A 24,316-nucleotide genomic window follows, 5' to 3' on the forward strand; every position below is an offset into this window, starting at 1 on the left:
GAGTTATGCCTCAGGAAGACTATTTAAAAAACTGACCACAGCCTAACGGTTGACTAAACTGAATGCAATTCTAAACTTTTCCACATTCAGCTATTAGCACTGGAGCATTAAGCCCTGAGTCATGTGAAATCAAATAACTAGTCCCTAGAATCTGATCAACTGAAACAGTAAGGAACTTCTGATCTTTCAGAATTTCAAAGTCCAAAGCGTTAAAGTAATTTGCATTGACTAAGAATTCTCGTAAAACTGTCCAAATGGGTTCACAGCTAATCAACACTGTCTTTTCCAAAATGAATCAATACTTTATCACTCCAAGGCAATATAGCATGATCATTATGCAGGTGGAACAAATAGAGGTGGCTATGCGTGACCATTTATTTCAAATACAGAAATAGTAAATTAACTGAAACACTACAATTTAATGCCTTATTTTGGTCATGATCTTTGTGTTTAATTCCAAAGAACTGGTTGTCATCTGCTGTGTACATTGATGCATTTGATCAAGTCTGTTTATAAGCACCAGTATGATTCAATGATTCAATATCCAATAGGCTGTTCTGATGTTTAGGAATTCATCACTGATTTACATTTTTGTTATGTAATAGATACATGTAATCTGCAAGAAGCCAAGCAAATTTCTTCCCTTTCTTTGACTATCAGGTGATATACCACAGAAGTTTTGGAGCACATGCATTAGCTTAGGAGGGTAAGTACAGTTTATTAAGTGGTAACCAGTTCTAGGCTAGTTAGCTTGGTTAGTTTAAAGAGCCTTGTGCTACACAGGCAGGTTAATTCTACATGCCCCATCTCAGTATTATTTGGGGTACCAGGGTGACAAACATGGTTTAATGTTCAATCTTTCCTTTATTCTACCCCTTCTTTTCATTCCACCTACCACACAAAAGCACTATTTAAAAACCTACCATTATAGATGCAACAAAGACAGATGAACTCGTATTTATTTTCAATTATGCCTATTATTGAAATAATTCTAAATAAAAATACCTTATTAAATATTGAAATACCTCTATATTTAAAAAGCTTTTCTTTTTAGCCTGATTTGAAAAAATGGCCTAAAAAGACTTCAGAAGACTACAGAATAAAATGTAAACCCCATACAGGCCAATTAATTTGAACTAAGAGAATACAGTTTATTCCAGTCATTAACTACACCTTAAACTAGCACTGTCCAACAGAACTTTCTGTGACAATGGAAACATTCCATGTTTGTGCCATCTAATATGATAGCCATTAGCCACAAGTGGCTATTGAACTTGAAATGCTAGAAGTGCAACTGAGAAACTATTTTTCTAATTTTAATCAATTTAAATCTAAACCTAATTACCCACATACGGTTAGTGGCTACTATATAAACAGTAAGGCAAGCTCAAAGCAAATTTTTATTACACCAAAAAAGACTCAAAACACGTATTTTTCTAAGAGTCTGCCACATAGCACCACCAGTATAGAAAGGCAGGCATTTGGGTAGTTTTTAATTACTCCCCCACCTTGAATACTTTTGCATGGTGGCAAATATGAGGCAAATAGAAGGAAACCCTTGTGTCAAAGAAAAGACCCTAGCACCAACCCTAGAATTATTCTGAAGACCTAGAAGGGTCCTTAGAGATCATTTACTCTGATTTCTTCATTTTACAACAAAGAAAACTGCAGTACAAAATGATTAAGTAAGAATCTACAAAGTCATAAAGGTGGGACCATCATTCAGATCTTCTGACTCATCAGACCACTGAACCATGAAGATACCACCCTACAGTGGCTAAATGTATACTGATTACATAGAAAGAACATGAAGAAAATGGCAATGCATCCTGGTTTTTACTCAGAGATTTCTCCTTCTCTGGAAGAACAAAAAGTTTCATTTCCCAGGTATTTCTAAAGTAGTATTTAAATTGCCAGTTGGCTTTTCTTGAATTAACAGCACCAGAGGCGAACAGAAAAAAATTTCAGCAAACTGTGTTTTTAGGTACCAATTACAAGGCAGAGTATCCCACTCTTCCACAGTCAGGAAAACAACACATTTTCATTGTCCTGTGCATCCTTATTAGTATAAAGTATCCAAGGCTGAGTAAACAGGACAATGCCTTAAAAGATGGATCTAAATTTGTTCAAGGCTTTCTGGAAAAATATGTTTTGATATATTTAAACTAAATTAACGGAAATGAAACATACTCTGTTTTTAAAAGTTCACTTGAAGTAAGGATGAAGTGGTTTTATCAAAAAAAAAAAACCACAGCCCCATGAATATACCTGGTTGTCTTCTCTGCCAACACAGAATACTTCAGGCTAGAGCTATTCCCTCAATTTCAAATTAGGAAACTTCAGAAATTGCATTTACTCTTTCAGTTCACCAACATGCTACTAATTAAGACATCCAGTTTAAAAACAGAATCAGGGGCTGGCCCCACTGCCTAGTGGTTAAGTTCGGTGTATTTCGCTTTGGCGGCCTGGGTTTGGTTCCCGATCATGGACCTACACCACTTGTCAGTGGCCATGCTGTGGCAGCACCCACATACAAAACAGAGGAAGACTGGCACAGATGTTAGCTCAGGGTGAATCTTCCTCAAGCAAAAAGAGGAAGATTGGCAACAGATGTTAGCTCAGGGCGAATCTTCCTCACCACACACACACACACAAAAAAAACCCAGAATCATTGGCTAAACTAAGACTATCTGGAGGCCCAGAAAGACTTAGGTCCTTTTCTTCTTGGTTCTTTCATCTTCCAGTCCATTAGCAGATGTTGCACTCTCTCATACTTCCAAATTCTGGCTCTGCCAATGACTAAGCAAGTTGTTTACTTCACCAATCCTTTATTACCTTATCTATAAAATAGAGATAGTGGTACCTGTCTTATAAGGTGAAATGAAAACACGTAAAAAGCACTAGCACAGTTCTGGCATACAGAACACACTCAAAGGTGGCCTTATTCCTGAGCCTCAGGCCCTTGCTTTCCCTAGTCACATCCCAACACCCCACCTCCACACAAAGAAGTATTAAAATTAGGAGAAATTTTTAATATGGGAAGATTCTACCTTCTAATAACAGACAGTTCTATTGTTTGTATATGCATTATTTATTTTATTATAAATTTGTTAGTAATTTATATTTTTTATTGTGACTATCACATGCCAACTTCTACTATAGGTTCATAAACAGAAAGCAGCTGGAGAAACAAGGATAAGATAAGAAGTGAGAGGAAAAACCAGTTTGCAAGGAGTAAAAAGCAAGTGTCAGACGGGGTCAGAAGTGATAATTATTCTCATCTGAAACTAAACCTCACCTCCTCTGCATGTCCTAGTATCATTCAAGACTCGGGTTAGTCACTATCTGCATTTTAAGCCTCTAACCAGAATTGCTCCCCATGCCATGAAAATCTAATGCACTCACTGCCTGAACTGCACACAATTCACAGAGATAAAAAATATGTTTATCTTCATGGCCTTTGAATATAGGAATCAAATATTAGACTTTTAATATAGGCTTTTCTTCTTATTTAATGTTTTGGTCTGCCCTGAGATATTAAAATATGAGAATTTAATTTTACAACTATAACATATAGTTAAAAGAAGTTGTTAAACTAATATTTCATGGAAAATTTGCAAGCAAAAGTGATTTCTTTTATTCACACAAAACATTTTTAATGCATCATCAGTAATACTAACCCAGTTACATGCAGAAGACACTTTAAATAAAAATAATTAGGCTAGTTTTAGTAACAACAAAGGACATATTCCACTCCAAAGTAACCAACACATACATGAAGAGTCACTTAATTTTAAGTAACCAAACATCTTTTTTCTCTCTTTTCTAAAACATCACAATAAGAAGTATGAGAAAGTTTTAAATTTGTAGATCAAAATAGTCACAGATATTTTAATTCTGGTTGTACCTTAAGATGCTGCTACAGAAGGGATTTGCTTATGAAAGTTGCTTGTTTGGCAGCAATTAGACAGTGGTTCTTAACCCTTTAGGGATCACAGACTCCTTTGAGAATGTGATGATAAAAATATCTGTGGGCATTTCACATAAAAATATACACATATTCAAAACTCTGCTTGAGATTTTAAGGCTGCATGCCCCATCCTCCAAGCCTATTCATATACCAAGTTAAGAACCCCTGCAGTAGGAGACAGTTGGGAAACTTATCAACATTAAAAAAAGTTCAAATTTAGGAATGATTCACAATAACTAATATTCTACTGGTTTGCAATTTGCTCTTGTAGCTAACAAATTTGGGAGTGGTGGCAGAAGACTTGAAAAATATAGAGAACTGAAAAAATAAGAGTAATTTTCAGAGGAGACAAAAGAATGACTTGGGCCATCTCTAAATGAAGACCCTGCTGACTTCCTTCTTAAAAAAAGAGAGAAAGAAAGAGGGGGAGAGGGAAGAAGAGAGAGAGGGAGGGAAGGAGAAAGAGAGACGGGGGAGGGAGAGAAGGGGAGAGAGGGAGTGGGTTCTCGAGAGAGGGAGAGAAGAACAAACCCATAGAAAGAAAACAGATTCATTTACTAAATCTTTCTCAGTCAGGAGCATTCATGAGATGAGTGTGAAGGTGTAGATTACAACAGAAAATGGTTCGACTCCAAGTACACATTTGGTCCACTCCAGACAGAAGAGACACTCTCTGACCTTTAGGTTCAAACACGCCAAACACTCCTACTTTGCAAACTATTAGTTAACGTTTTACTTCATGACTGCGTTATTTTAAGCAACTGATCACAACACGCAGAACAGGCAATCCTGGCCTACCAGCCACTTCTGAATCTGTCCCCATTTCCGATCAAAGGAATGATGAGAGTGCTACAAATGCAAAAGTTTCATAAACTGAACAGTTTCCAACATACTGTTTCTCCAGAAAGTCTTAATCATATACATTTGCCCTGAAAAGCAATAATTGTTGACTCAAAGTAAGTTACACATTCAAAATATAGAAAATTAGTAAGCTAAATACTTTCAATAATAAAGAGAGAAATGGTTCTCCGTAATTCAGAAGATCATAAATAGAATTTATATTTAATAACGGTCCCCTTATAATTTATTATAATTTTAGGAGTATAAAAGACAATGCATTGCAACATTTTCATCTCAAGCTAAGAATTGCATTCACTATTTGAAACCATATATAAGGTTAAAAAAAATCAGCAACAAATCAAATGTTTTTGGTTTTGTTTTTGAGCTGTGACAATATGGAATTTATACACTTCTCTTTAACCCATTAGCAGAAGATCTACCACCAACATCAAAATAAAGTGTCTAATACTATCCTGCAGATTTTTTCCCCTTCACACTTATTAATATGGCATCAGAAATATTTTTTATGGAAATTTTCAGAGCCAGGTCAACATCAGAAGGAAAGGGTAAACGAGAGTATTTGTTTCATTTTAAAGCAGCCCAATTTCCATATGCCTATTTTTTCTTAATTTTTTTTTTGCTTTTCTTTCTACTGATATAAGCATATTGAAATTTATAAACTATAGAAAAGCATAATAAGAAAATAAAACCAATCACAATTCCACCATAGACAAATCAAAGTATTGCAGGCAATCACTTCTTTCTTGTAGTTTTTAACCTTATATATGGACGCTATTTTTTGTAACCAAAATCGGAGTCCTACCAGTCTTAGAGTTTGCTTTTTGTTTTCATTTTCTTATGTGAATATTTTCCTCCATTATTAAATACGCTTAAAAACTGGAAGGCTGAATGACTTCACAGTGTTTTACTATATAGATATAATATAATTAATCGAAATTCTATGATACTTGGGACTACAGTAAATAACTTTGCTGTCTCTAAGCCTACTTTAGCTAATATAAGTAAAGCACTCATAACATTATAATAACTTATAACAATATACATAGTAAAAGCTATTATATGTTTACTGTTATTATTTAAAACAAATATTGCATTTAATTTGATGGCATAAAATGGCTTGCTAAAATTCATACATCAAGTTATACTATTCCCAGTGTTTCAAAGCAAACCAGATTTACTTCAGAAGTAAACTGGCCAAGTATTGATTTTTTTGAGACTAACGCAAAATTAGGGTTATTCCCCCATATTACCTCTTTTTGTTGTCGTTCCAGTTCTCTCATGCGTATATCTCTTGCTTCTGCCCGGGCAGCCCGTTTTGCTGCCAGCCTTGCCTCGGCCTGAGAAGTAATATAAAAATTCAGCTTTATTTAAAAACAACAACCACTACCCCGCACACCAGGTTTGAGAATAAGGAGCAAATGGAACATTACCTTCCACTGGGGGTGGAGGGGACATGATTTTACACTCATTTCTTTCTCTTGTCCCAGAGTCTCTCTTGAAATCTGGGCCTTTACCTTTAACTGCTTGCCTTGACTACACATTCAAAACATTTCACACAATTCATTATATGTCTCTCCAAACTTGCTTTTTCAGAATTTCTTTCCCTATCAATTCAATCATACAAATTAGAAACTTCAGAACCAGACTCTACTTCATTTTGGACATCTCCAAGTACTGTCAATTCTCTACCACTGAGTTTCTCTCAAACTCATCTCAGCATTCTTTATTCTCAGTTTCTGCTTGTTTCAGAAACTCTTCATATTTCTCTCTCTTTAAATTGAGATATAATTCACATACCATCAAATTCACCACTTAAAAGTATACAATTCTGGGGGCTGCCTGGTGGCACAAGCAGTTAAGTGTGTGCGCTCCGCTGCAGCGGTCCGGGGTTCGCAGGTTCGGATCCCAGGCGCACACCAATGCACTGCTTGTCAGGCCATGCTGTGGCGGCATCCCATATAAAGTAGAGGAAGATGGGCACAGATGTTAGCTCATGGTCAATCTTCCTCAGCAAAAAAAAAAAAAAAAGAGGAGGATTGGCATCAGATGTTAGCTCAAGGCTGATCTTCCTCACAAAAAAATGAAAAGTATACAATTCTGTGGTTTTTTAGTATATTCACTGCACAACTATCACTACTATCTAATTCCAGGATATTTCATCATCCCAAAAAGAAACTCCATACCTATTAGTAGCCATTCCTCATTACCATCCCCTCCCAGTTCCTGGCAACTACTAATCTACTTTCTCTCTCTCTATGAATTTCCCTCTTCTGGAGGGAAATTTCATATAAATGGAATCATACCATAGCAACTCTTCACCTCTTGCCTGGATACTGCAACTGCCTCCAAATCTATCTACCTGCATCCAGAATCTGCCCTATAATTCATCTTCTACATGGTTACATGATTGACAGTCTGCCTTTCAAAATACATTTCTGATCATGTCATTCTGCTGTGTAAAAAGCTCCACTGGCTCCCTATTACTTATGGTTAAAGCAAAAATTCCCTAGACTAGCACAAACAGGATAGAAGAGAGGATAAAAAAGCAAAAACAGAAATAAGATTCCTCCCAGTGAGATATCCACCTTATTTCCCAGTACTTGTCCCACAGGTAGCAGTTACATCCCATCTGCCTCCATTCCTGGGCTCTACTGTGCTCCATTAAGCCTCTCTTCACAGACCATTTGCTTGGCAGAAGGTATTCTCCCTTCTCTCTTATTCAGCTAAAATATTACCTTCTAAGAAAATTTCCCCCATTGCATCTTTTACAGACCAATAGTCTATGCATATGCCTCTACCATGGCTATATTACATTGTATTAAAATTACATGCTTCTGTCACCCCACAACTTCCATGCCTCAATGTCTGCTAAACAAACAAAAGAATGTCAGGCCATGAGCCAAAGTATCAAGGAAATGAGACAAGGAAATAGCTTGATATACCACATAAAACTAAAAAATCTTCTCTCTGGTTTCTATCTTGTAGTGGTTTCCTCTGTTCTTGGCCACATCCGAACTCTGATTCAGATCCCCTCTCCGATAACCACAGTAGTTGCTTCTTCCCATGTTGTTGTATTTGCGTCCAAGTCTCATACGGGGAAGAGACTCAGCCAATGTTTAAAAGGGTCTACTGCGTGAGCAATTATGCTAGGTGCTGAAAATTTACAGAGTAAGATATGACATCTCTGCCCTAAAGTTGTTCACCATCTAGTTGAGGGAGACAGAAACACAATGCTTAAACAGAAGGAGGCATGCAGGAGGGAGCAATTAGTTTTGCCTGGCAAGGTCACAACAGGTTTCTAAAAGAGGAGGCAGTTTAATAGTTAACAATTATTCAACTACCCCAATTCTGGCAATTTCCCAGTCTGTTTAACTGGCCTTTTAGTAGCAAAAATCCTACAAAGTCCTCTGCAATATACCAACCTCAAGCTCTAAACACTGACATGACCAGAGCAATTAGTCATCCCACATGAATTTCACATTGGCCTCTATCTTTAAAAAACTTACATCTTCTTTACCGCTCTGACTATGAGTGGATATCACTTTCTTACTAGAGTTAGTATTTTATAGAAAAAGACTTCAAAGCTAAGTTATGCTTCAACTGATAGCAAGTATGTTTTTAAATTACAAAGCATCATTTTTCTGGGAAAAACTTTCAAACCTCTTTTTTTAATTTAAGAAAGCCATAGCAATGTGTAAGAATTTTCATTTCCACATATCCTAACTTTGTACTTTGTACTTTGAAGCCTCCCTTAGAAATTTATCAAGGGCCGGCCCTGTGGCCAGTTGAGTGCGCAGTCGAGTGCACGCGCTCTGCTACTGGCAGCCCAGGGTTAGGATCCCGGGCGCGCACCAACGCACCACTTCTCCGGCCATGCTGAGGCCACATCCCACATGCAGCAACTAGAAAGATGTACAACTATGACATACAGCTATCTACTGGGGCTTTGGGGGAAAGAAAAAGGAGGAGGATTGGCAATAGATGTTGGCTCAGAGCCGGTCTTCCTCAGCAAAAAGAGGAGGATTAGCATGGATGTTAGCTCAGGGCTGGTCTTCCTCACAAAAAAAAAAAAAAGAAATTTATCGAGAATGCCCATTTCATCCTTCTAAGATCTGTGGCCAAATCTGCATAATCTATACTAAAATGAGACTTCTCTTACCAAACCTAAATTATAGATAATTGAGATCTATTCTCTAATAAGACTTCTTTCACAACAAAAAGGAAGGGAATATGACTGTGTAACAGAAAAAACATGGCTTCAGAGCCACAAAAACATCCTTTCCTTTGGTACTTAGCCAACTTTATCCAAAACGCAGATGTTACCTCCCTTGGAGATGGTATTGAAGAAGGCCCCTAAACAACAAGCTTAAAAAAGGTAAACAGAACTTAAAACTACTTTATCTGTTTTTTTCTATACATTGCTACCAGATGCCTGAGGTAATATTGATAGTAGGAGAAGCAAGGAGCTAATGGTGATTCCAACCTAGTAAACAAAATACATACCCTATACTTAAATATCGATATATTTTTAAATAGACAAATTATAGGTACACAAAGCATACTTCTAAGTAATAACACTAGCATTTCCCCCTCAGAATACAATTGCATGAAAGGGCTACTACAGATTTGTTTTAACACACACTGACAGTTATAAAATAAATGGGATATAACAGTAAAGGATCGCAACGATTTATCTAAGCTCAAAACAAAGTTGGTAAAAAATTTTAAACATAGAATTACCATTTGATCCAATAATTCCACTTTCGAGTACACACGCAAAAGAATTAAAAACAGAGACTCAAACAGATATTTGTATGCCAATGTTCACAGCAGCATTATTCACAATAGCCAAAAGGTAGAAACAACCCAAATGTCCAACAACAGATGAATGGATAAACAAAATGTGGTATATACATACAATTATTCAGCCTTAAAAAGGAAGGAAATTTTAACACAAGCTACAACATGGATGAATCTTGAAGACATTATGTTAAGCGAAATAAACCAGACACAAAAGTACAAATGTATGACTCTGCTTATCTGAAATATCTAGAATAGTCAAATACCATGGGGATAAAAAGTAGAACAGTGGTTTCCAGGGGCTGGGAGGAGGAGGAAATTGGGAGCTGTTTAACAGGTAAAGAGTTTCAATATAGGATGATAAAAAGTTCTGCAGATGGATAGTGGTAATGGTTGCACAACAATGTAAACGTACTTAACACCACTGAGCTATATACTTAAAGATAATTAAAATGGTAAATTTTATGTTGTGTATATTTTACCACACAAAAGAAGTAAGTAAAGTTAGCATAAGACATGAAATCAGAAGTATTCAGGAGTCTAAATCATTTAATTACTTGTAGGGTCTTTAGGCTGATATGACCCGAACTTTTAAAATAAAGTTAACAGGAAAATTCAAGAACTAGAAATTCAGGTTCAAAAGTTACCTGTAAAATCAAGGAAACCAAACATCATTGGACCAGGTTTCTAAAAATTATTCTGATTGTTACGCTTTCAAATATTAGGCATATTAAGGCTGATTAAAGGAAATAATATGTAATTGGATAAGTACAGAAATTTATTCTTCCTAGAGCAATGAAAATGATAACACAAAAAGTAAAGCTATATTTGGATAGAATTAAATCCATTTCTCATTAAATGCTTGGGGCAAATAGAAAAAAAAAAATGACAGCAAAAATCATGGGCTTGATCACCCCTGGAACAAATGCTTTAAGTTGTATTAACTCATAAACTTTCTAAATTTGTAGAATAGTTCACTTTATCACTCAACTAATAATTAGGAATCGTACAGTGATCACTAAGAAAGAACGCCTAGGAAAAGATGAGAACTAAACATGTACTATGGTTTGAGTACTTTTACATTAGGGACTTTTCCTTTACCATCAGAATTTTGTATTATGCTCTTTTGGAATTTAAGAAAACAGAAGTAGATGAGATAAATAAAATATATGTATTTATAGATAAGTATATAAATAAATAAAAAGACAACTCCATTTTAAAATGAGCAAAGGATTTGAATACACATTTCTCTAAAGAAGATATACAAATGGCCAATAAGCACATAAAAAAGTACTCAACATCATTAGTCATTAGGGAAATGAAAATCAAAACCACAATGAGACACCACTTCACACCCACTAGGATGGCTATAATAAAAAAATTTTTTTAGAGTAAAATAACTAGTGGTGGCAAGGATGTAGAGAAATTACAACCCTCATACATTTCTGGTGGAAAGATAAAATGGTGCAGCCACTATTGAAAACAGTTTCGCAGTTCCTCAAATCATTAAACGTAAACCATAAGGCCCAGTATCCACCTCTAGATGTGTACCTAAGAAAAATGAAAACATATGTCCACACAAAAACTTGTACATGAAAGTTCATAGCAGCATTATCCATAATAGCCAAAAAAATGGAAACAACCCAAATGTTAATCAACTGATGAATGGATAAACAAAATGTGGTATTACCCATACAATGGAATATTATTTAGCCATAAAAACGAATGAAGTACTGATATAGGCTACAACACGAATGAACCTTAAAAATGTCATGCTAAGTGAATGAAGCTAGACACAAAAGGCCACATATTACATAATTCCATTTACATGAACTGTCCAGAGACCCAAAGTAGATTACTGATCGCCAGGGGCTGGAGTAAGGGGGAGATGGAATGTGACCGCTAATTGGTATGGGGTTTCTTTTTGTGCTGATGAAATGTTCTGCAGTTAGAAAGTGGCAATGTTTGTACATCCTTGTGAATATATTAAACATCACTAAAACTGTACACTTTAAAATGGTCAATTTTATAGTATGTGAATTATATCTCAATTTAAACATTTTTAAATAGATGAGATCGAGTGCATAAAAAATATAATGCCTAAGTTAAACAGTAAAACATGTAAAATTTCAACACACAAAATTCAATATATAAAATGGGAGAAAGGAAATCTTATGATCTAGTAAGTTTGGAAAATGCCAGGTTAAATAACCAGTCTTTAATAATACACGCTATAAATCTCCAAGGAAAGGATAAAATAAAAAAGGATTTCTCAGACTCACCTGACCACATTACTAAAAAAACCTTAAGTAATTCTTCAAGGATTATGCTCCAAGGAACACATCTGGGAAATAACCATTAAGCTTATGGCAATGTATCAGGATCCAATTCAAATTGTACTAATTCTGTTAAAGGGGAATCTTACCTTTGTTCTTAATATTTATAAAATTAAACAATGTTATCAGAATAATCTCTTCTCAATGAAATCTCAAACTTGCAAGATGACAGGGAAGATGAGACCTCACACTAATATAATTACCATCGTTTGAGCATTTACTTAGCAAACCCAGGTGCTTATTTTCCTTTAATCCACAAATTAACCCCTTGAGGTACAGAAAGGTTAAGTAACTTGCCCAATATCCCCTAGTCAGCAAGTACTGGAGGTGAGATCCACATCCTAAGAATCCATCTCCAGTTAACACTCTTAGCCATGTTGCCACAACTTACATCTTTATACTTCAAGTATAAGAGCATATCCTTAGACAAATATTAAAAGTTTACTTTGGACAAACTGTCCTAGGATTTTCAAATTAGCATAGATTCTCTCTTTTCTGTGCAGCTGTACCATTCAAGTTCTCTTCTATCTTTAACCATGACTTTACCCTACATGTAGATAATCTCCTTTTGCTATACACAGTCTTTCCTTTCATCTTTTAACTCCACATTTTCAACTATCAGCCAATGAGAATGACTCAAATCTAGCATCTCAAGCTCTGACGAAAATCAAAGCCTATATTTTTGTCTGATAGATCTCTTGTCATAAATTAAGAATTAAAAAAAAAAAAAAGCAACCTCATCTTCCCCTAGTGAATAGGCTTTGCTTCCCTATTTTCCAATCTCCAGAAATGGAATCCTTGTCACACTTGTTCAAAACTCAAGGTCTCAGGGCCTCCTACTTTCTAACCAAATCTTCCTTTCAATATCCCTTGAATACAACCTTTACCTTCCATTCCAATGTATTCCCCTTCTTCCAAGCAGGCTCTTACCACTTTCACCTAGAATACTTTGTTTCCTAATTCTAACTTCACTTTCTCGGTTCCAACTCTCCTCCCATCCTTGCTATTCCATACTACTACATTGTTGAATTAATCTGCCTGAAACACCACGGAACAAGTGAGATAAAACATCCCAACGTAAAATACGATTAGCTATTACACATTTTCTAATGTCCAGTACCCAAAAGTATCCTTACAGTTTCTGAATTTTAAATTAGGATGCTGTTACTGCTTCAGTTAAATAAACACAGGAGAACAGGCTAAAATAAACTCACTGTGGCTCCCAGTGGCATCCCAAACCAGAAACTCAACTAAGGCCAATTCTATTATAAATCTTCCATCTAGCAGGTCTACAAGTAAGGCAGGATCTAATCAATCCACTGGACAGTGCTCACTGTTTCCCTGAAATATAATCTGCAAGTCAAATTTCATTTGGGACTATTATTTGGGGAAAAAAAAAAAGTTAAGTTTATTTTTTTTTTTAAATGGTCTGAATCCATCATCTTAAGATTCAAAGTCAAGAGAGTTCATTATAAGTTATATAAGATAACTCAATATAAATATAAAACATATATATCCCTATACACACACACACACACCCCTCCACGCTATGATGTGAACTCCAGGGACCTTGCCTCAATTATCTGCTCTCTTCTCTGTCTTTACTCTCTCTATATTGCTTTGTTCTTCTCATCATAAGTAGGTCAAAGTCTCTCCCATCTTTAACAAACAAACAAAAAATCCCATCCTGGTTCAATTCTGCCTTGTCTTCTCTTTACAGCCAACTTTTCTCGCACCTCCCTCCTCACTTTCCACTCCCTTCAAATGACTGCATTCTGGCTTCTGACCAAATCATTTTACTGAAATTGCTCATGCAATAGTCACTAATGACCTCTAATATCAAACCCAGCAGAATTTTTCTATTCATATCTCACTTGTCCTTTCTGGACTTCCAACACCACTGACCGCTCAATTCCTTCTTAAAACTCACACCTCTTGGCTTTCTGCAACACTAGTGTTTTCCTGGTTTTCTCTGGACTCTCTGACCTCTCTTCCTCACAATCCTTCATGGGCTCATTTTTCTCTGCTAGCTCCTTAAATTTTAATATAAGCAAAGCTTCAGTTTTGATCTCACTCTTTTCATTGTATGTTCCTTCCCTGGGTGATACTGATAGTCTGCAAATCTTTATGTCCAACCCAGACTTTTCTCCCACACTCCTGATCCAACTGGCTATTAAACACTGAAGCTGTCCCACTGGAACCTCAGATTCAATGTATCACAAATTGAATTTATAATCTTTCCCTCAAACTTCCTCGTCACCTTTATATTCCCCGTCAGCTGTCCCATTACCCAAAAACTGAAACGAAGAATCATCATAAGGCTCCTCCTCCTTTTTTACCCTTCCTCCACATTGTCACTAAATCTCAACTACTTAGCTCCCATCAAGATTCTCTCTCTTTACTATTTCTTCTATCCAAACTTTCCTCTCTATTCCCACTATCACTGCCTTAATTCGGGTTCTCATCATCTCTCACCAAGATGACTACAGCAGCTTCGTCACTAGTTTTCTGCCTCCTACCAGTCACTCTTCACATGGTGGCTAAAGCAATTATAATTCAAATCTGAAAAAGCTTTCATCCTTCAATCACTCCCCCACAGCTTCTAAAATCAAATTTAAACTCTTTAGCATACAAATCCCTTCATGACAGGCCCCTATGGCCTCCCCAGAATCATCTCCTCCCATTCCCCAACCTCTCTCCAGCCACACTGAGCTATTATTCTGGCAGTTTCCCACATGGTTCTAGTTGTTTCATACCCCTGTGCCTGTAGAGTACTTAGAAAGTAATACACAAAAACCCAAAAAACAATATTTTTATGGAGCTATGTCTTAGAACTTTTAGAACATGGAGAGGAAGGATATCTTATGATTTTATTACAGTGGTTCCCTGTTGGGAAGGAGGGGATAGGCAGGCCTAGGGAGTGAAACAAAGGGACCTAAATTTGGTTTATAATGTCTTCTTTCTCCTCTCCTTCTTATCTTTTTAAAGAAAAGATTTGAAACAACTGTCACAAATCATTGACATGAGTTAATGTTGGGTGGTGGACTCAGGGTACTTATATTACCAAACCTGTCTGCATTTAATATTTTTCAAAAATAGTACATAAAAACACACACTAAATGCCTTTAAAAGAAGGAAAACCTCTAGCTTTAAAACTTTTGTCCAGCTGTGACTATGTAACAGTTTTAGAGGGAGGCAAATAAAAATTTCATAATTTGACAGAAATGCATTGAACTGAGAGCCAAGTGTGCAACTGCCAGCCTACATGTATATCCATAATATAAAACTCATGCAACTGGCATGAGTAAGAAAGATAAAGTCTAGTCTGGACCTTTACAGACTATGCTTTAATTTCAAGAAATTTGAAATATGAAATTCTAGAAAGTGAAACATTCAAGGAAAATGATTAATTCAGGTAGCTAAGACTCAGAGTTTACTGTGTTTAATTTTGTTTATTCTTCTATGACACTCATGCCAAAAGAACACTGAAAGACAAATTAAGAGACATAATATTTATTGTGTTGCTATGGTTTCCAAATTAACAAACAAAAATCATTACTCAATTTCCTACCAACTTCCTCTTTAGTAGAAAATTTTAGGTACCGTTTTTCTTTACTAGCTCTTACAAAGTAATTATATTTAACCATTTTTTTTTAAAGCTTTTGGTAGTTGAAGACAACTATATAAATTTTTCTGAGCATAAACACCAATATCTATTAGACAAAACCTAGGAATTTTAACCAATTTTCCTCTGATGTCAAACAACTATATCTTCCTTTTATTCACAGACCTTTAATAGCAAAATATTCTTTTGGAATGAGAGAGGAAATTTAAGATTAGAGACTTTATTACCTAGGTCTGAATACAACCTAATAAATAGATAGCACAGATAAAGATAAACTTTGGAAAATTTAAACTCTGCAATGACATATCTAACCAAAGGGGAAAATGTGAATCATAGTCCAAGTGGAAATACTTTGTGGGGAAAAAACAGGTGGTGCCAGTAATGTCTTCACATTTAGGTTAATGATATTGTACTACTTGAATTTTTTGTCTCTCAATTCCTATAAGTTACAGCAATGGTAAAGATTATGACAGTGAACATTATACCAAATATTCTTCAGTCACACTGACACAAAACTAAGTCTTGGGGCTCAATAATCCTCCATTAATTCTAGTTAGAGGGACAAATCAAGGAGCAGCAAGATACTGAGAATAACGCTGGCCATCACGGAGCCAGGGCTCTGCATGGGGGAGTGGGGGGGGAGAGGTTGCTACCCCAACCACATCTCCCACTGGCCTTGCCTTAGTTCCAGTGGGTGAATGGGGAAAAAAAGGAGAGAGGTCTGCACTCGACGGGAATTGGCTGAATTCATGCACTAATGCCACTAGAAGGAATCCTAAATGACTAAAAACTACAACTTAGATTTGCTCTTTTGAAGGATTTATCTAATAAAAACAGTAAGTACTAAGAGGGAGAATTTTTATCTTTTTGATTTTTTTTTAACTGGGTAAAAATGGAAAGAAAAACATTCACTTTCCGTAACTCTGAAAATTAACTCACATTTCATAATCTTTTATAAATTTTTTTGTACCACCACTGAGAACACTTGAGGGTATTTTAAATAAGAGTAATTCTGCCTCTTGCAGATTAATTTTTCAGACAAATCAAATTTGCACAGAACCATCTGAACCAAACACACAGGATGATCAAAAAATGTGTCAGAATTAAGAGACTCGAGACTTGCCTTGAAATCCTGGAGCTCTTTAGGGCTCAGCCTGAGGAGTGATTATCCTCAACTCTATACTTTCTCCCTAGATAATCTCATCCACATTCACGATTCCAACTACCTTCTATATGCTCACAAGTCTCAACTGTTTATCTACAGCTCAGACCTCTCCTTTGAGCTCTTGATCTATATCCCCAAACTGCCTTTTCAAAATCTCCACTTAAGATGCCTCACAGGCACTTGAAATGCAGCACATGAACAACATAAATTTATGGTCTTCCCTCACCAAACTTCCTTCCCATTCTAATGTTCCCTACCACCTACCCAGATGCACAAACCAAAACTTCCCCTCTCTGCAACCACAGCCACTTACCCAGCATCTACTACTTATCTCTCCACTCCAATCATCTCTCACCAGCCCTACTGTCATCACTCTAGGCCAGGCCACCACTGCCTCTGCAAGTCTCATGACATCTCCCCATATCCACTAAAGTCTCTTATAACATCTGATATAATCTCTAACCTACAGTAAATTCATCTTTTTGGTGTGTGTGTGAGGAAGATTAGCCCTGAGCTAACATCCGATGCCAATCCTCCTCTTTTTGCTGAGGAAGACTGGCCCTGGGCTAACATCCCTGCCCATCTTCCCCTACTTTATGTGGGACACCACCACAGCATGGCTTGACAAGTAATGCATCGGTCTGTGCCCGGGATCCGAACCTGCGAACCCTGGGCCGCCACAGTGGAGTGCACAAACTTAACCGCTAGACCACCAGGCCAGCCCCTAAAGTCATCCTTTTAAGGCACAAATCTGATCATCTCATGCCCCAACACAACACCCTTCAATGTTTTTCCACTGCTCTTAAGACACAGACCAAAATGCTAAATACAATCTATAAGAGTCTATATCAGGGTTCTCACCCTTGGCCCTATTGACATTTGGGCCAGAAAATTCTTTGTCATGGGGGGCTGTCTTGTACACTGTAGGATGTTTAGCAATGTTCCTGGCCTCTACCCACAAATGCCAGTAGCACACCCCTTCCCCAGTTGTGCCAAGCAAAAATAACTCCATACATTGCCAAATGTCCCCCGGGGGACAAAATCACCCTCAGTTGAGAAGCACTGGCCTATATGATCTGGCTCCTGCCTAACATTCCAGCTACTCTCCTCCTTGCTGTCCATGTTAGTGTTAACAGTGATCTTACCGGAGGCACAACAGTTAAGAGTGCAGGAGCAAATTTTAGCCCTACCCCTTTCTAGCTATGGGACCTCGAGCAAATTAATTCACTTCTCCATGCCTTGGATCGATAAATCATCGATAAAATAAGGATAGTAGACCACCTCACAGAGTTGTCATGAGGATTAAATTCACTTAAAGAACTTAGAATAGAGCCTGGTACATAATAAGAACTCAAGTAATGTTAGCTATCATTGTTACTCCTTGAATTCTCCATACTCTTTCAGGCTCAAAAGCTTGTCACACATTCTTCCCTCTGACTGGAAAGCTCTTCCCCACATCTTACAACTCAATTTCCCCTAAATAATTTCACTCAACTTTCAAAACTCTGTTGAAAGGGCGCTTCCTCAGGGAAGCCTTCCCAAAGTCCCCAAACATGTCAAGTCCCCTGTCACACACTCTTTAATAAAATCATTTACTTTTCAAACCAATTCACACAGTTGTAAATAAAGATATTACTGTATTTCCTCAATTCTAAGAATGCCACTGATTGTGACATACACTGACAATCACAGCTTTCAAGACAGACAAGACATATTAAATGTAGACATTAATTGTGAAGGAAAAAATGGAGCTGCAAATCAAAGAATTAGTACATTATGTAACTATTTGTTTAGTGTCTATTTTCCTCTCTAGAATCTAAGCTCCACAAGGGAAATGACCATGTTAGACCAGTCCACTCCATATCCTCCATACTTAACAAAGTACCTGCAGAGAACAGATATTCAATAAACATTTACTGAATGAAAGATATTCAAAACTCATGTTTTTAAAAAAAAAACAAAACTATTCTTACATGAAAGATGGTATTAATGCCCATAATTACTGCTGATTACTTTGCATTTTTAAAAGCTGCTATCCTTGCTAAAAGTTTTTTATCCTTAATTTGCCATAGCCTAAAAATGAATAAATTACTCAAATAAAATAGCAAAATAACTATGAGAGGATCATTAGCTCTATCAAGCTATTATGATTATCATTGCATAAAACAATAACATTAGACAGTATCTTTTAAACTAAGCACAATTCTTCCCTTTGTATCTTTCTTCTCAGGCTGCTAATCCATAATCAAAAACCAAAAACTTCTGGTTCTCACCACTAGATGCCAGGAATGGCTGTTATCTCCTTAGGCAGCAAAATGAAATCCAACCAAGTGTCCATGAACAGATAAACTGATAAACAAAATGCAGTATATACATATAATGGAATATTATTCAGCTATAAAAAAGGAATGGAGTTATTTAAAAGGAAAAAAAAAGGAATGAGATTCTGATACATGCTAGAACATGGATGAATCTTGAAGACATTATGTTAAGTGAAATAAGCCAGACACAAAAGGAAAAATATTGTATAATTCCACTTATATGAATTATCTAGAATTGGAAAATTCACAGAGACATAAAGTAGATTAGAGGTTACAGGGGCTGGGAGAGGGGAGAGTGGGGAGGTATTGCTTAACAGTTACAGAATTTCTGTCTGGGGTGATGAAAAGGTTTTAGAAACAGATATTGGTGATGTTTACACAACACTGCAAATATAATTAACACCACTGAACTGTAGACTTAAAAATGGTTAAAATGAGGGCCGGACCCGTGGCTTAGCTGTTAAGTGTGCGTGCTCCGCTACTGGCAGCCCGGGTTCGGATCCCGGGCGCGCACCAACGCACCGCTTCTCCGGCCATGTTGAGGCAGTGTCCCACATCCAGCAACTAGAAGGATGTGCAACTATGACATACAACTATCTACTGTTGCTTTGGGGGAAAAAAAAAAGGAGGAGGATTGGCAATAGAGGTTAGCTCAGAGCCGGTCTTCCTCAGCAAAAAGAGGAGGATTAGCACAGATGTTAGCTCAGGGCTGATCTTCCTCACACACACACACAAAAATGGTTAAAATGACAAATTTTGGTATATATTTTAACCACAACTTAAAATTAATAGTGTAATATACCAAAAACCATGGAATTCTACACTTCAAATGGGTGAATTACATATTATGTGAATTATATCTCAATGAAGCTATTTTAAAAAATGAAATCTGTTGTTCTAAAATCCACAAATGTTAAACATCCATAGAGCTTCCTCTCTTCCTTATTTTTACAGGTAGGTTTGCACACCAAATATGTATTCGCACATGTAAATTCTGCTCAACATAAAAGTCTCTGAACATTTCATTTGCTAGACTCCAACTCCTATAAAAGATGATCAGTTTCTATGCCTGTTGTTGATTCCTTAGATTTAAGAGAATTGTGCACTATGACCACGAATTTTCTTTGGATATTGGATCTCGAAAGAAATTACAGAATTTTAGAGCTAGAAGGACTCTCAGATCACTAGATCCAAAAATAAGCAACCTTCTGATGACCTCCGTTTGAAGAGACGGGCATAAAACATGTTTTCTTCATAATTTCAGCTCTAAAACAAGGAAAGCATTAATATTCCAGGCTTTAGTAATGCCTTAAAAGACTTTGCAAACTCTTCAAGAGGCTTCCATTTCTTCTCATAGGAACACTCGCCATAACACTCACCAAATTGACTGTGGTAAGGCACCATAACTGGCTTTCATTCTACCCTCATCTTTGTCCTTATGAGAGGCCAGCTGCCTAAGGGTCCCAAATTTGATACACTTTGTGCTTTCAGGTAATTTTTACTGCAAGTCAACTCTCCAATTGCATTTCCCCCAAACCTGTGGAAGTATCAAAGCCAAACAAGCAAGAAACGTAAGCATTCAGATTAGTTTTCTGATGCCCTAGAGGACTTGATGGTGAACCCTTCCAACACCTGCTCCTCTGAGCTCTTCTCAGGGCTGTGACAGCCCAAGCTCCCTCAGCAAAGCAGCAACATGTCTATAATAGACATTATAGGACTTCTAAACCCATCCACATTCCTTCCTCATGGAGCAGTCTTCAACCATTTCAACATCTTTTTTTAATGTACTCGAGTTTTACAAGATGAGAAGAGTTCTGGAGATGGATGATGCTGATGGTTGCACAACAATGTAAAGGTACTTAAGGCCACAGAACTGTACACTCAAAAATGGTTAAGACGGTAAATTTTATGTTATCTATATTTTACCACAATTTTTTAAATGCACTCAGTTGTATATTTTAGCATGCAAATTATCCAGTTTGCGGAATATATTCATGCCTTTTGTTTCTATTCCTTCCTATTCCCTCTAGTTGCTTGATTTGGAGCCAAGTGACAAACAAGGAAAAATGAGCAGATAGTAAGCAAACATTGCAGTAAGCAATGTTTGTTTTTCTTTATTTATGGCATTCTCTGTCTACTTCAAAAAACAATTTGAAGTGAGGCAAGATAAATTAAACTCTTAAGATTTAACCTAAAAATAAAAAATATAAAGATTAACCTTTTTGTCCTTCTTAATTGTTACAGGGGTTCTGTTAGTTTTTGTCTATTCCTAACTATAAAGGCAATGTCTTTTTGTGAAAGGGATGATCCCACTGGAGAAAATAAGGATTAGGAACTATCTGTGAATGCCAACCATCCAATGTATGAAAAGACAATTAAGAATTGGCTATGGAAACTTTAAAGGAAAGAGAAAGAATCACAAGGAACATATGAAAGAATTATTCAAATTGCTAAACATATTTCCTCTAAAGTTTTAAAACTAGTGTATCCCACATTAGGCACTTATCATGCAAATAAAGTCTTGAATCTTAACAGTAAAAACTGGTTCTTTCATGTTTCACGTTAAAGCTGAGCCTTTTGACCAGGTTATTAAATCTGGCATATTCATACTTAGAGCTCTGAAGATAGAAATAAAAACTAGAAATATTGACTTTTATATCCTTTTATACTAACAACTTTTATTACTATGACATCTAATACAATAACTGGATTAAACTCAGTTATTTCAGAGCAAAGTAACAACGTAAAGGGAGGAAAACAATCTGTAAGTATAAAAAATGTGGAATCTAAAAAAAAAAAAAAACGAACTCATAAGATACAGAGAACAGGTTGGTGGTTGCCAGAGGCAGGAAGTGGAGGGTGGGCAAAATGGGTGAAGGTGGTCAAAGGTACAAATTTCCTGTTATAAAATAAATAAATCCGGGGAATGTAATGTGGCACATTGACTAAGGTTAACAATACTGTACAGTATATTTGAAAGTCGTTAAGAGAGTACATCTTAAAAAGTTCTTATCACAAGAAAAAAAAATTTTGTAACTATGTGTGGTGATGGATGTTAACTAGACATTGTGGTGATCATTTTGCAGTATACAAATATCGAATCATTATGTTGTACACTTGAAACTAATATAACGTTATATGTCAATTATATCCCAATAACAAGAAAAAAATGACCATCCAGGATAGGATCTTCTGTGTATTTTGGTTTAGGTTCCCAAACCTGACTAGCCATCAAAATCCCCTAGGAAAGAAAGAGAGAGTGTGTGTGTGCATTTAAATACAGATTTCTGAGCTGAACTCCCATAGATTCAGATTTAGCAAGTATGGGGTAAGACCTGGGAATCTGCACCCTGATAAAGTTCCGTGAGAGAATCTGATGATCAACCACGTTTTATAACATCTATCTTAATGAATTTCTTCTTACAAAAGGAGATTATTTTACCTCTTTCTCACTTTCTATTTCGACTTATTAATAAGCAACAAAATAGCCTACTGCAAGCCTAACACTATGCTGAGGTTTACATGCATTATTTCCTTTAATCGTCATAATAGCCCTGTGAAACAGGAAGAGAGTATTATTCTCCTTTTACAGATGAGGAAACTGAAGGCCAGAGTAGTTACTTAACAAAATTACTAAACCAGCAACTAGAAAAGCCAGAATTCAAAGCCACACTTAGACGTCTCCAAAGCCCACCTCTTCCAGAAGCAGTATGGTACAGTAAAATGAACAATGGCTTTAAATAGCTGAATTTGAGCCCCAATTCTGATACCTTTTAGACAATTATCTCTCAGCTTCATCTGTTTCCTCATCTGTAAATAAGGCTAATAATAATACCTATCCTACCTAACTCATAAGGTTATTGGGAGAAATCAAGATGTGAAAGTGCTTTCAAAATTATGAAAAGTTATAGAAAAACAAGCTATAAGTTGGAAAGTTGAAAAAGACTGAGAAACAGTATAGCATAGTGAATGGTAAAATGATCAGACTTTGGAGCCAGACTTCATGTATCTGAATCTAAGCTCTGCTATTTCCTAGCTATGTGACCTTAGGGAAGTTACTTAACTTTTCTGTGCAATGGTTTCTTCATCTGTAAAATGGAGACAATAAAACCACTCTCAGAATTTTGCGGATTAAATTAATTAATGCATTTTAAATACTTAAAATAGTTATTTGTCACATAGTAAGCCCTCAAGTGTTAGATATTAGAACGCTACCCCCAATTTTGTAAACGAAGCATCACATCCAAAAAAAAGTTCAAATACTTAATGACAGTATAAAAAGAGCCTAGAGGGGCTAGTATTTTCTCCCCTTCTAGAAATCTGGGTAAATCTCTCCAATTTTGGAAGTAAACATTTTGAGTAGTTTCAATTTTCAACTAAAACTATATAGCTTCTAAAATGCTTCATTTGTGCAAATACTTAAGATTGCTGTAATGTCTACTATTTCATTTTTAAATATCTTTTACCTTTTTATCTAAAAATATCTCACTGATTTTTTTAAAAGTAATTTTGTTAAAGTAATATCACAATTTTGTTACCCGCTTTTGGATAACCTTTCCCTGCTTCAAATATCCTCCTACAGAATGTGACTCCTAATTCAAAAGCTAACTGAGTAGCTTACAAGAGGAAAAACGTCAACAATGAGCTGGATCAAAAAAGACTATGTAATATGTCAAAAGGAAACAGCACTAGTCCTAAATGAGTTATTTACTAATAATAACAAAGAGGAAGTGATGAGGGAATAATGCTCACCAAAAGAATATAATTTAATAACGCTGTAAGCAATTCTTGCACCAGATTAGTTTATGGTCAGGTCTGCAGCTGCAGATAGAGTCAGAGTCTGAAACAAAGTTGGCACCTCAGGAAGAAATCACAGCTGGGAGTTATCTTAAATTTCCAATACCCAACAGGAAATGTTGCCAGTGATTCAATAGGTGACACTCCTTTCCTTTTTTTTTTCTTTTTTCTGAGTTGTCAACAAACCGAAACAAAACTGCTCCAGAAGCTCTGTTACTAGCTTTTTCAAAAATTAAAAATTCCACTGCAATATTTCAAAAAACAGTTTAGACACTGAATTTGACCAGATGTCAAATAAGGATTACTTCTGTCAACATTTTTACAGTGTCTCCTGGAAGATATTAACTGTATGCTCAATGAGCATTTCTATAATATAGTTTTCATATCTTCAATATTCTAATTACTTTAAGTTTCAATGCTAAAGATTAATTATAAACTTCA

The 24,316-nt window shown here is 36.2% G+C and overlaps 1 protein-coding gene across 10 annotated transcripts in view; it reads right to left on the reverse strand.

Annotated features, from left to right (window-relative positions):
- The window catches only part of LRRFIP2 (LRR binding FLII interacting protein 2), a 108,669-nt gene that overhangs the window by 62,797 nt on the left and 21,556 nt on the right, over positions 1-24,316 (reverse strand). For all 10 annotated transcript variants that reach the window (XM_058554969.1, XM_058554921.1, XM_058554930.1 and 7 more), the window contains exon 4: positions 6,082-6,168. In XM_058554969.1, coding sequence (XP_058410952.1) covers positions 6,082-6,168 — 87 coding nt within the window. The remainder of the gene's footprint in view (positions 1-6,081; positions 6,169-24,316) is intronic.

This window comes from Diceros bicornis, chromosome 2 (genome assembly GCF_020826845.1).
Source record: "Diceros bicornis minor isolate mBicDic1 chromosome 2, mDicBic1.mat.cur, whole genome shotgun sequence".
Taxonomy (NCBI): Eukaryota; Metazoa; Chordata; class Mammalia; order Perissodactyla; family Rhinocerotidae; genus Diceros; species Diceros bicornis.